Source organism: Crinia signifera, chromosome 4 (genome assembly GCF_055691185.1).
Source record: "Crinia signifera chromosome 4, ASM5569118v1, whole genome shotgun sequence".
Taxonomy (NCBI): Eukaryota; Metazoa; Chordata; class Amphibia; order Anura; family Myobatrachidae; genus Crinia; species Crinia signifera.
In genome coordinates this window covers 270,482,782-270,497,136 of record NC_139220.1, presented here as the reverse complement: position 1 = coordinate 270,497,136, position 14,355 = coordinate 270,482,782, and the positions used below count along the sequence as shown (strand labels likewise).

Genomic DNA, 14,355 nt, shown 5'->3' with positions numbered 1-14,355 from the left:
AGTAGTGGGTGATTAATGTTAGGCTGTGGGTAACGGGACATTGGTGTTAGGCTGCAGGTAGGGGGAGGTTAGGGTTAGGCTGTGAGTAGCGGGTGATTAGTGTTAGGCTGTGGGTAATGGGACATTGGTGTTAGGCTGCAGGTAGGGGGAGGTTAGGGTTAGGCTGTGAGTAGTGGGTGATTAGTGCTAGACTGCAGGAAAGTTAGGATTAGAAGTAGGGTTTCCACTGTCTGTCTTTTGTCGGGATCCCATCTGCCGTGATTTTGTGCCCAACTCAATAAAAGGATGTTGAAGATATGCAAGCACTGGATAAATGGCACCCATTTAAGTAAATGAGGTGCTAAGTGTTGCTTAAATTTATGGTCAGATAAAGTGAACCTATAGTTTTATTTTCTCGTAATGAAGCATTAAACATGTTTTAAATATATAGTATTTAGATTCTAAGATGTATTTCTTTTATTTCTAATCTCTATATTAATTTCCAGTCTAACTGAAAGTCCGGATATAGGGGGTTATTCTGGTTCACTCCTTCTGGCAAATTCCTTCTTAGATGGACAAAACCATGTGCACTGCAGTTGGGGGCAGATGTAAAATGTGCAGAGAGAATTAGATTTGGGGGAGTTATTTTGTTTCTGTGCAGGGAAAATACTGACTGCTTTATTTTTACACTGCAATATAGATCTCACTTTGAAGTAAAACCCCACCCAAATCTAACTCTCTCTGCACAAGTAACATCTACCCCACCTGCAGATGGCTTTGTCCATCTAAGAATTTTCCAGAAGGAGTGAACCAGAATAACCCCCATAATTCTTAGTTTTTACTCTCATTCGAATGAGAAAGGTGAAATATTGCAGGTGTTCAGAGGATAAAATACATTTGTATCTGGATTTTAACAAGAGTAATGTAATTATTTTCTGTTTGATAGAGGAACGCTGGCTGGTTAATACAGATAACAAAAACAAGATTCCTGCATTTGAGTCAAGAAGGCAAGGCAAAAACCCACAAGTTCCCTATGGTGAATGGAGAGTAGTGCTAGATACGAGATGCAGTTGAAATCCACGACACCCATAGAGGGAGAATGAATTAGTGTGCCGAGCGTAGCGAGGCACCAGGCCCGCTGCGTGGCGATCCACGCCCCCCCCCTTGCCGGGATTTCGGCGGTCGGGATTCCGGCTTCGGGATTTCAAACCAATCCCCTGAATACAACCACATCCCATATGACATATACAGATATGGGGTGAAATGTAATAGGGTGAGAGAATCAGAAAGTGAGAGAAAGAAAGAAATCTCCAGTTTTTTTTAAATCGACAATCATTTACTCTGCAAAACCAGGTTAATTTGCAGTGTAAATGATTGCCGCTTTAAAAAAACCTGGAGATTTCTTACCAAATCTCTCACTTTCTGATTCTCTCACCCTATTACATTTCACCCATGGACTCTAGATCCCCGAGATTAATTAAACCTATTACACATTGTCATTATTGTTCACATATTGGAGATTGCAGCAAATGGTCTTTGCCTTTTAATATTTATACATTTTATTCACACGCACTTTGATTTATTGAGGTTTGCCTCTGCCGCCGCTGCTTGCAGTAGTTGTGTAGATTTACTAGCAGGCACTCCGAAGACTGCGCTGTGTGTGACGTCGCTAAGGATCCTCCTGTGTCCTCCGCGCTGCGTCTTAGGAGAGGAGGGGGGAGTGAGAGATCCCAGCTTAGGTCCTGCCATGGGTTGTGCTGCAGCTGGTTGACTTATCTGGGAGGCTCTCATCTGAAACACACAGGAAACAGTGACTGGATACTTCTCCTGCAACTTTTCATAATAACTGGACCTTAGTGAGCCCGATTTGGATTAGTACAGGTTGAGTCTCCCTTATCCGTATATTCCAAAAACCAAAATATTCTGAAAACTGTTTTTTTTTAGAATTTTTAATTTTTTTCGAGATGCCGCTGAAGAGGATTCAGAAGGCCGCCGTGGACACCATCGACGTTGGGGGACCATCGGGGCCAGGTAGGTATGAAAAAAAAAAAATTCTGCAAAAATCACTTATCCAACATGCTCGTGGTCCCAAGCATTTCAGATAAGGATATTGTTAATATTTGGGGAGGGTTTCAATCCCGGCCGCTATTTGCGACAGGGGAAATAGCGGCGCGCCTATTCAATGCTGTCTTTCCTGACAGAACGGGCCTGTTTTGTCGATTACGGCCGTGAATTATCGTGATCGAATATCGACAATCCATGGCCCTTTGCACGGACACGCCCCCTTTTCAACAATCAGCAGGAGGGACATTGAATCCCGTCTAGCGACATGCTGTAGAGCAATACCAAAACGGGCCAGGGTCCATGGCTGTCGGGACGGACCGACAGTCGTGACCCAGGACTGAATACCCCCTTAATCTTTGTTTACTTCTTCTGTTTAGATAATTCCTTTTTAATACATGTTCGTGCCTAATATTACCTATTTAAGGAGACCCATCTGCTATATGCAGTGGAAGAAGGTCCAACAATGGGGCCGATTCAGACACATGCTATGGGCTGAATTCCTCCCCGTCCCCAATGGTTGGGGTTTGCACATGCGCAATCCCGGCAAGCGAACAAGGTTTCACACTCGCCTAGCTGTTGGCTCCATAGTGGGCAGGCAGGGGGGCTGAAGCAGGGGAACATCAAGACTTTATGTGGGTCGGAATAAAAACGCTGGGCGTTCCCCAAGCAGGCATGGCAATGCCTGCTTGAGGCGGCTGGCAGCGCCCGCTCTGAATCTGCCGCTAGAAAAGTCAGTCTAGGCTGGCTTTTCTTAGCGAAGGCAGGAAAAAAATTATTCTGTGAGCGACCATTGAATGATGTTAGCGTAGTTAGAGAAGGGATTTGTGCAGCCGGTGGTGGGGAGGAGGGGGGTGTTCACCTGTTCGCTAGGCTGCCATCATCCTGAATCAGGCTTAATATTCCCTATGGGATCCTGCAGATTCTCAGACTGTTCTGGGACAAACAGTTTTCTGTACTTTACTTTGTTTAAAAATGGACATTGGTAAGATGGGTCAGCAGAGGGGGCAGGAGGTAACAAACTAGGTATGCTCGGCCCGTGGAAATTTACGAGTTGGCACCGATAAAATACTCAGGGCCAGATGCACTAAGCTTCAAAAGTGATAAAATGGAGAGTGATAAAAAAAACAAACCAATCAGCTCCTGCCTGACATTTTTCAAACACAGTCTGTAACATGGCAGGTAGGAGCTGATTGGCTGGCTGTTTATCACTCTCCATGTTATCACTTTTGAAGCTTAGTGCGTCTGGCCCTCAGTGATACTGTACCCAATGTATCGGTGAGCTATCAGGGCATAAGTCCAAAAAGGGCTAAACCAATATTCATAAGACTGCAGCCTATGAAAGCCTGAGTAACCAATACAAGAGGACTCTAACGTCACCGGTGGCTGCATTTCCATACATTATGGCTTAGCGCAATGACATCAGTGGGTGTCTGTACAAACTCCAATGACTGTGTCATTAGTATATTTCCGCAGATCTGCTGTGTCCATCTCTGAAACAAGCTCTGTGGCTGCCCCAGTCTACAGCAGTTGCACTTTAATGGTGAAAATAAACACAACTTTTACAGTCCCACTGTGCAACATATGGAGGCACAACAACACATACTGTAGACACATCAGACCACCAGTATTAGTGACAAATCCAGTCTACTGTGACTTCTAGGAATATACAATGGGACAAAGACCTAGAACCCTTTTACCCCATGCCGCCAGCAGCACTTACCGCCTGATCCTGGGCTGCAGGTATCTGTGCAGTGGCTAGCAAGGTCTGTGGCTGGGCGGGTAAGGACGCTTGCAATGGGGCCACCACTTTCTGTTGCATTGCGGCTTGTTGGGCCAGAAGTTGCTGCTGCTGTAGGTAGTAGGCTTGGAGGATCTGCTGTTGCTGCATGGCCTGCATCTATGCAGATAAGAGTGTGGTCTGATTACAAACAACCAAAAATCACATACAGACAAATAACACAAAATCAGATGTATAACACACTCATGGACGCACGATATGTGTGAACCATTAAATGAGAACGATTATTATTATAAACCAATGTATGAATTTATAACGTGGTAAATAGCGCAGAACGGTTGTTTATGTTATAATATTATGATACTTTATTGTCATTGATAGTATCTTGTTATTGCCTTGGAAATGAAATATGACTGAAGAAATCTAGTAGACTTGAAGCCAAATATATCATGCAGTCCCTTTTCTCAACAGTATGTCGCTTGCTGCATCATGACAAGAGAGTTGCTGGAGGTGGTGGTACGATTGCTCAGCCCTGCAGTTACCACTGTTCTGGCTGTATCACATTAGCCCAGCTCTCTCATTCTGGAGTCTGACATTGTATGCGTGAGGAAGCCCGGAGCTGGTGATGGGGCTGTTAAATAACACCTAACGCCAACTCGGGCTGCTATTTGCTACTGGAAAAAAAGAAATGATGCAGGAGCACACTCCAAATATCAGGAACACAATTATAACAAACTCTGCTATTTAACACAGTAAAATTTGAGGTTCTTGGCGCAATTATTGTCCACAAAATATGGGACCAACTACTGCGACCAGGTCACCTCATCATCCCTAAGGTTATATGATTATTTATGTTTGGAGTGTGTACCTGCATCTTTTCTATTTACTTTGTGAAAAGTCTGAGGGCCAGATGCATCTAGCTTCAAAAAGGGATAAAGTGGAGAGTTATAAACAACCAACCAATCAGCTCCTACCTGTCATTTATCAAATCCAGCATGTAACATTGCAGGTAGGAGCTGATTGGATGGCTGCTTATCACTCTCCATTGTATCACTTTTTAAAGCTTGATACATCTGGCCCTCAGCCATGCTGAGGGCCAGATGTATAAAGAATGCTTAAAATTCTTAATACAGAATGTGTTAATGGGCTGTGTAATAAACCTGCATATTATTGTTCTGATTTATCACAACACTCATTTGTTATTATTTGTGTTGACATCGCACAAATAGAAAACGACCCTTATATCTTATTAGCACTCCAATCCCTTCCGGTCCATGACTTTCACTGTGTATGTGCATAAGGGAGTATCAATAATACTTTAAAATACAAATAAAGCTACAATACAAGATTACTCTTCACAAACATTTAAACAGTAACTAATCTGGACAGAACCAAATATGTTTTTAAATGACCTAATTAAGCAGCTGAACGCAAGCCATTGTTCTCCATCATTAGCCATTTTAGCCCCTTCGGTACTTGTTTCCTAGCACGGCCACAACGATCATGATCGTGGGCATCGTGAGGAAAAAATCGGGGGCATCCCGGCCATCGCATGCACTAAAAAATTGGGTGCGATGGGGTTTTTGGGGTTTTCTGGCCCATTTACCATTGTTCCCTATGATGATTTGGTTAAATTGAGCCATTTAACATTGATTCCTATGGGAAATCGGGGGCATCGCGTCTGGACCATTTAAGCCTTTTTTAGCCGCATACGACGCGACCGACGCGATATTGACTGTTTTCAATGCATTTCAATGGGAAAATCGGGGGCATCGCGTGCGATTGTGGCCGTGCTAGGAAACAAGTACCGCCCCTTCTGTGTCCTTCAATAAACTTACTGAAAGGAAGTCTGGTGTGTGCAGAGAATATGCTTCCCCTATGAACAAATGGTTAGGTATGTTTTGTAGTGGGAGAAAACACCTGTCTGTGACACGGCAGCACAGATGGAGGAGCAAGGTCCAAAGAGGGGAGCCCAAAAGGACCCTCGTGGGCTTGCTTCCCTTGCCACCCTTCGGGCAAGATGGCTCGCTCCACTCAGCTTCGCTCGCCACCTGGTTTAGTAACTACAATGATCACATCCCTACCACCAACACTTTATAACAAGCTTCCTGAAACGTTTGTTGCGATATCTCCATCCACTTGGCAGGGCCTGTTTCATTGACAAGACTTACAACGGATGTAATCACCGTTAAACCACATGAAACACATTAGCCCAGATAATGTCATTTCTGCTCTACACATAATACTCACCTGTTGCGCTTGCAGCATTTGCTGCTGATATAACGCGGCCGCCTGTTGCTGCTGTATTTGCTGCTGGAGATATAGCTGTTGTTGTTGCTGCTGTTGGGGATGAGATGCCGGCTGCGCAGCTGGTGCTGTTGGAGTCTGTGCCGGAACGGTAGCCTGTGGGGCCGCAGTCACTGGGGTGGCAGGTGGCTGTGGGGAAGGTTGGGCCGGCTTAGGTTGCTGTTGGGGCTGAGACACTGGTTTTGCGGTGGGCGGCACTGCAGCAGGGGCCGTGGGCTGAATGCTGCCAGCTACAACTACATGAACAGGAAATGTAGTCATTGTTAGAGGGGTATTAATGTGACATTACAGTGACAGTGCATCAATGAAGAAATACTCTCCATACATTAAATAGAACAGCCTCAGGGTAACACTATGGTCTAAATGCACAATTGGATGCTAGAGGCAACACCACCAGTAATCGGTTTCAGAAGCTTTGGTAAATCTACAACTCTTCTTTATTCTCCAAAATAGCTATAACCTTGTTCCATTACATGATACTTCTCTAAATAGGAGTGTTTTGTGGTGTTCCTGGTTTATTGAGGGACTAGAACCCGAATACTACAAACCTGAAAGACAATTCTATTCCACAAGATTTAAATTCTTTACATTATACTGGAGCACCGATGTATGAATCCACCTAAACTGCACACCACCTTCCTTACATGGCAACCCGCTGCAGAGGAGTGAATGAGGGCATTATACAGCTAGTTACGTGCTAACACTTCAGGTACAACAATCTGTTCCTTCTGGCTATCCAGAATAACATTAAGGCCAACACACCTGGTGTGGAGGGGGCTGGCTGCACGGTGGGCCTTTTCCTCGGTGTTAGAGCTGGCTGGATTGGAAGCATCCCAGGGTTCTGCTGAGTCTGACCAGCTTTCGGCCTTTGGCGAGGAGCAATTGAGGTTTCAGTTGTTGGTACGGGATCAGTTAGCCTGCAAAAGGGGACAACAGAAAGTCACTCTCCTCGCCATCCAAAAGGTTAACAATATGCACAACCTATGGAATGCTAGCTCCATGGTGGCTAACAACAGCTTAACAGCAACTAATCACACACACACAATGACACAGGGAGTAAACAAAGGACACGAAGTGGCCAAGTTAGATGGGACAGAGAAACAGTCTGCAGCAGACGCCAACACATGGCAAACTCACCTGGCCTTGGGCTGGGATTTCTTAGCAGCGGCTTCTCCTGCTTTCACTGGCTCAGGTAGCTTTTCAGGGATGGTAGAGTCCTGGGAAGAGAAGACAACAATGAACAGTGCAGAGTCTACAACAATGAAGGTGTAAGTATGCCCACTGAGCGAGGGGCTTGCCAATACATTGCATGAGGTAAAAAAAAATGTTTTGCCCTGATGAAGCCGGATATCCTGCGAAATAGGCATTGGTTCAACTAGCCGATGGTGTTGAGATAAGAAATATGTGTGTGTGACTCTTAGAAACATTACTGGGCAGCGCAATACCTAACAGCAACACTGTCTCAGTACCGGCGGAAGAAACAGATTACAATATCCGCACAGCCAGCAATGAGCAGTCCTCAAAAAGTGCGTAACTCGCCGAAGCCAATTCGCTCCTGCGGTTTGTGTATATGCAAATCCCGCCCATCGATGACAGGGCCAAATTCGTCCTGTAACGTACAGGTCTGAACCAGCGCCATAATACCTTCATTTAACGGCTATACGGAAGTGAGTGAAATAGAACCACTTAACATCATGACTATCCCCTATGTGGACCTGACTGTCATTTTGCCAATATTACCGTGGAGAACATAGGAGACAACATCTCCCACATAGCCACGGACCTGCGGTCCTGCCGCCGTTGTTTTGTGGGAGAGATCTCCAGAATCTAAATATTAAGGAACATTTACTGACTGTACTATCATGTAACATAAGAAAACTGGTGCACTCACAAATATGCATTAACAAATTATGAAATAAATCACTAATTATTCAGGTAACTGCCATACCTTTAATTATCAATTGCTCAGATATCCAATATTTATTTAGAATGTAACCCTTGCACCAATAGTGAAACTTAGGAGCATGATGCAGCTCTATGTGGACGTATTGGACATTGTTACATCTTTTTTAAAACAATAAGAATTAAAGTAATTACAAATTTAACACCATCAGACTGCCCCAATAGAATAGATACAAATGTAACTTAATGCTTTTTCTTTATATTCTATTTCACCTTTCCAGCAGGTGAAATAGAATATTAACAGTCAGAAAACAAAATAATAATTACCACTATGGCATAACCAGCCCCATATAAAGATATCACAATCTATCTCAACACTACAGCTTTACAGTAAACAAACTGTTTTTAATCATTTATTTTCTATCTTTTTTTTCACTTCTGTGTGAATGCTGCTAATTGTGCAGGGCTGGATACCTCCTGTGTGAATGATGCTAATTGTGCAGGGGTGGATACCTCCTGTGTTAATGCTGCTAATTGTGCAGGGCTGGATACCTCCTGTGTGAATGATGCTAATTGTGCAGGGCTGGATACCTCCTGTGTGAATGCTGCTAATTGTGCAGGGCTGGATACCTCCTGTGTGAATGCTGCTAATTGTGCAGGGCTGGATACCTCCTGTGTGAATGCTGCTAAATGTGTATGCATGGATATCTTCTGTGTGAATTATGCTAAATGAACAGGGTTGGATACCTTCTGTGTGAATTATGCTAATTGTGCAGGGCTGGACCCCCTCTGTCTGACTGATGCTAATTGTGCAGGGTTGGATACCTTCTGTGTGAATGATGATAGATGAACAGGGCTGGATACTTTCTGAATCAAGTTATCAAAGTCATCTTTGGGGGACATACTGCAGGTGTAAAAGAGGCACAGTGGGATCTATATTTTTGTGGCATTTCCATAGGGTACCAGCCCCTGCACTTACAAGAGAAATGGTTAGAAATGGACAGTTCCACAGTTATAATCACCACAGGCACTTACAAGAACATTTGGTACAGGACACTCCCTTTTTGCTAGTTTAAAGGCAAAAAAGGAAACTTGGTAGATGTCAGGTCTATTATCTGGATCTGGCTCGAGCATGTACCCTGTAAATCGGATAGAGATACAAAAATATTATTTGCTTTAAACATATATGCGCATGTCACATGTAAGAAAATAGCAGAAATACATTGGTTAGATGACTGTGAGAATTGCCAGCGCTGAAATAACAATCCTTGAATTATTCCTTACTAGCTGACCCGCCTGGCGTTGCCCGGGAAAACCTTGGGGTTTCTTTATTTCCAAAATTGCTGAAAAATGTAATCTTACAGTATGCTGTGCCAAAGACCTAAGATTGTAATTTGTTATCGATTTTACCATAATGTTAGAATGTGTTTGCATTGATACTCAATGACGGCAATGAGGTGTGGTGTTGTTGTTTGAAACACAACACTCCTAAGTTGATAACTTGTATGTGTTGATGAATTCCACATCCACTCCTGAGATTTAGCACCTACTGTATGACATATCCTCCAACATCTGAGGGTCAGAAATCGGTACAAAATCAGAAAGGGACGTGGCCACACCTCCATTTCTATACTTTCAATGGTACAGTTTGTAGGGTGTGTAATTACAGGCGCTGAGTGCGTGGGGACTGGGGTGGGCGTTACTTACCGCGCCATAATTAATTAAAAATGTAATGTAATGCACCACTGGGAATGGGTGCAATGGGCCAAATTCTTCCCTTCACCCGCCGGGCCAATCCACTGATCCAGCCATCACAATCATCAATGGATGCATTGATAAGGTTTGGAGTGTAAGAAGTTGAAGAATAAGACTGAGAAAAAGAATTGCCATGTTATAAAGTGTACAATTTACTCAATAAATCGTGAAAAAAAATGTAAGTGTACATACAGTAGAAGTACAATCAAGAAATGAAAGTAGGATTAAAAAATAAGTTCTGATTCAAACTGATAATTGTTTGGATGGGGTGGAACAAATCTATAGGTGGGGGTATGGATATTGTGGGCATAATTGGTGTTTGTTACACCTACAGGGGGCCCTCAATTGATGGGATTTTCACTACAGTGTCACAGTCACAGTGTCACCATAGGGGGATTTCCAATTGGGGTCCAGGTGGTCTTTTAGGGACCCTTTACAATCTTGTACGTCTCTTCTCCTTGAGCTTACGGTCTCCCTTAATGATAGTCAATCACTGAGGGAGACTGTAGGCTCCAGGAGAAGAGACCAACGGGATTGTAAAGGGGTCCCTAAAAGACCACCTGAACCCCAATTGGAAATCCCCCTACGGTGACACTGTAGTGAAAATTTCTCATCAACTGGGGACCCCCTGTAGGTGTACCAAACACCAATTATGCCCACAATATCCATACCCCCTCCACCTATAGATTTGTTTCGCAACCCACCGCCATCCAATCAATTATCAGTTTGAATCAGAATTAATTTTTTAACCCTACATTAATTTCTTAATTGTACTTCTATGTACACATATTTTTTTCACGATTTATTGAGTAAATTGTACACTATAACGTGACAAATCTTCATCTCAGTCTTATTCTTCAACTTCTTACATTCATAACATTCAAACAAATGCATGCAGCGCTCATGCCCATCGACCAAACATTATCTATGAACCAAAAGAGTCTGAGAAACCCTTAAGGCAGAGCAGTGCCTGATATCCAACTGACTAACAGGGTGAGTGCAGTGTACCCACTTTGTATTGATCAATGGGTGCATTGGCCAGGACAAAGATTTCTTAGTGCAACTGGCCAGGGAGTGCAGTGACAGGCTGGAGGACTGGAGAGACGGATATGGGGAACGGTACATTAGGTACAGTTTTTATTTGCCGGTACAGACTTTTAAATAAACGGCAAATTATTTTTTATGTGTTCTGTGTGTTTGTGTGTGTTGTACTGTTTTTGTGTGTGTGTTGTAGTGTATGTGGTTGTGTGTGTTGTATGTATCTGTCCAATGCGTAAGTGTGTGAGGTGTGCTACATATATACAGTGTGTTGTAGTGAACGTGGGTGTGTGTTGTACTGTGAGTGTTGTGTTGTGTGTATCTGCAGAATGTGTAAGTTTGTGAGGTGTGCTACGTATATATGTGTGTGTGTAGTGTGCTTTGCGTATCCTGGCAATGTTTAAGTGTGTGTTTGTTGTACTGTTTTTGGGTGTGTGTTGTAGTGTGCATGGATTTGTATTGTACTGCATGTGGTGTGTTGTGTGTGTGTGTATCTGTACAATTTTATATGTGTGTGAGGTGCTCTACGTATAAATGTGTGTGTTGTGTGCTATGTGTGCGTATGTGGTGTACTCTGTGTGCGTGTACAATGTGTATGTGTTATGTGTGGTCTATGTATTTCCTCAATTATTTCCTAATTGTTTAACCCTTTCCCGACCGGGCGTTTTTTGTTAATTTTTTTTTTTTTTTTTTTTCCTCCTCGCGTTCAAATAAGCGTAACTTTTTTAATTTTCCGGCTATATAGACACATGAGGGCTTTTTTTTTGCGGGACAAGTTGTACTTTTTAATGGTACCATTTACTATACCGTATAATATTCTGGGGAATCAGGAAATAATTCAATGTGGGGTAAAAAGGAAAAAAAACGCAATTCCACAATTTAGCGCTGGTTACGTTTTTTTTGGAGTTCATAGTTCGTTTAAAATGATGGGTTATCTTTATTCTATGGGTCGTTACGATTCCGGTGATACCAAACTTATATAGTTTTCGTTACGTTTTACCACAAAAAAATAGAAAATTTTACGTTTTTTCTAATTTGCGTCGCGTCGCCATGTTCTGCGGCTTATAACTTTTTTATTTTTCCACCTACGGACCTGGGTGAGGGCTCATTTTTTGCGGGCTGAAGTGTACTTTTTAATTAATACCATTATGGGATATGTGCGACTTTCTGATCTCTTTTAGTTACATTTTTTTGGGTAGGCGATGCGACCAAAAAACGTAGTTTTGGCGTTGGGAATGTTTTTCCGTTTACGCCGTTCCGTTTACGCCTTTAACCGTGTGGGATAACTAATGTTATATTTTAATTTTTTATTTATTTTTATTTGTGAAATGGGGGTGATTTGAACTTTTAATATTTTTTTTTTTTTTTTTTAAACTTATTTTTTTTTTTTTTTTTTTTACTTTTACTACAAGGCCCCCTAGTGTACTTGACCACTAGGGGGCGCGATCGCCTGTACTAGGTTCAGCCATAGAGCTCTATGGCTGAACATAGTGATTTTCAGCACTTCCTATTACATCCTGCCTCAGGCAGGATGTAATAGGTATGCTGACATGGCCAGCACAGGGGTCTACATTAGACCCCTGGCTGCCATGGCAACCGATCGGCACCCTCCGATATCGCCGCGGGGGGCCCCGATCGGCACCGGAGGGGGGCGCCCCCCCTCCGATCAGCTATTTAAGCACTGCGGGCGCTTTGCCCGCGGTGCTTAAAGGGTTAAACGGCCACGATCGGCGAACTCGACGCTCGTGGCCGTGAGAGCAGGTACCTGGCTGTAATATACAGCCATTACCTGCTCTCTTTCAAGCTTGATTCCCCCGCAACCGACTCATGACGTATATATACGTCATGTGTCGGGAAGGGGTTAAAGCCTTCACCATAATGTTAGAATGTGTCATTCATACTCAATGACAGCAATGAAATCAGGTGTGGAGTTGTTCCTTCGCAAACGGTTTCCCAGATCATCGATCTTTTCCCCAGAACATCAATGAAGGAAAATTAAAACTTGGTGTTTTTTAAATTTCTAAGTGAAATTTCTCAAAATGGGCTTCGAGGTGCACACCACCGGGTCCAGAGGTATCTTGTTGCTGAATTTGGTGTCTCTGAGTGCCACGGTGTGTCCGCAATGCGACGGACACGCACACACACACACACACACACACACGCACACGGACTCTTCAACTTATTATATAGATTTGGTCTAGGCCAGTCATGTCCAACGTTGGCCCTCCAGATGTTTTGAAACTACACATCCCAGCATGCTTTGCAATAGTTTTAGCATTCTCTAATAGCAAAACTGTGGCAAAGCATGCTGGGATGTGTATTTTCACATCTGGAGGGCCAACGTTGGACATGCCTGGTCTAGGCCCTCTAAAGCATGTGGATGGGGAAAATCCAGACACTACTGCTATCTAGGATACTGCATAGTGGATTGGGGTAAATAATCACAGAGGATTGTTCAGATGGTGTGTCCTTCGCATGACTAAAGTTTGATTCTAAATAATAAACAACTAATTTCTGAAATAATTTCTTACTGAAAATGGGATTTTTTGCAATTATGGTAAATTATTTCCGTGCAGTCCACTTTGAGACAATAGAATCAATATGGGGTTAGGTGTGTGGGGACAGGAGCTTTGTACTAGAACTTGACATGAGAAAGGTTGAAGCGCCTCCCCTCTACACGCCAATGGCTTTTGGGGAAATTAATCTCGCCAAAGTTTCTATCAGTGCACCTCATACCCAATGGTGAGTCCAGTGTCCCCCTACAACTGATGGTCAGAGACAGGTAGGGGTGTAGGGTATCCTAAAAAAGGTGCCTGAGTGGACAGACTAAGATATTGTCTATTGAAACCTGTATATGCACAAACTGGATGCATCCGCATGGGACATATATTGACATTTCTTCCATATAGGTCCTGACCAGTGGAATAGACCAACAGAACCATGTGTTTATATGGTTAGCATGTGTGTGACATGGCAGTGTTGTCCTCTCAACAGTGATAGACTTGTCACAGAGGAATACCACTGACTGCAGGTGTAATGTACCAAATTATAGCAAAGTGCTTGGAGCAATTATGTGCTGACATTGCTGGTTCACACGCAAAGCTGGTTCAAACGCCGCCCGCACAAACACCACTCTCCCCCCAAGAACGCTGAATATCCCCGCATGCATGTGAATAGATATTTAGCATAAACATTCATTCGCAGCCTTGCCTGTGTGGGGACAATAATTCGATGATCGCCAACCATCGAATGATTTTGCAAGCGCTTGCAGATCTAAGACTTTCTGGTGTCTTAGATCTGCGAGCGCCCTGTGCGGGAAGCTGATTTCCGAATAGACGCTGCCCGTCTGTCGGGCTTTTAACAGTAGGGATTCTGATGACGGTGTAATGACTGTCGGAATCCCGATTGTTGGTCAGTCAGCGTGCGGTGTCAAAAGGGCCATTTTCAATACCCCTGGTCCAGAAACTCGGCAATCCGAAAAGCAGTGTTCTATGAAGGTCGGAACCGGATTGCTGGCCAGTCTGAACAGGAACCCCGGGTTGAGCGACCCGGATCCCGTTCACTGCTAAGGA

The 14,355-nt window shown here is 43.6% G+C and overlaps 1 protein-coding gene across 9 annotated transcripts in view; it reads right to left on the bottom strand.

Moving 5' to 3' along the window:
* The window catches only part of AAK1 (AP2 associated kinase 1), a 99,606-nt gene that overhangs the window by 35,567 nt on the left and 49,684 nt on the right, over positions 1–14,355 (bottom strand). For all 9 annotated transcript variants that reach the window (XM_083184550.1, XM_083184551.1, XM_083184547.1 and 6 more), the window contains exons 9-14: positions 9,026–9,129; positions 7,226–7,305; positions 6,851–7,005; positions 6,032–6,324; positions 3,764–3,940; positions 1,553–1,770 (exon numbers count right to left, since the gene is read on the bottom strand). In XM_083184550.1, the coding sequence (XP_083040676.1) occupies positions 1,553–1,770; positions 3,764–3,940; positions 6,032–6,324; positions 6,851–7,005; positions 7,226–7,305; positions 9,026–9,129 (1,027 nt within the window). The remainder of the gene's footprint in view (positions 1–1,552; positions 1,771–3,763; positions 3,941–6,031; positions 6,325–6,850; positions 7,006–7,225; positions 7,306–9,025; positions 9,130–14,355) is intronic.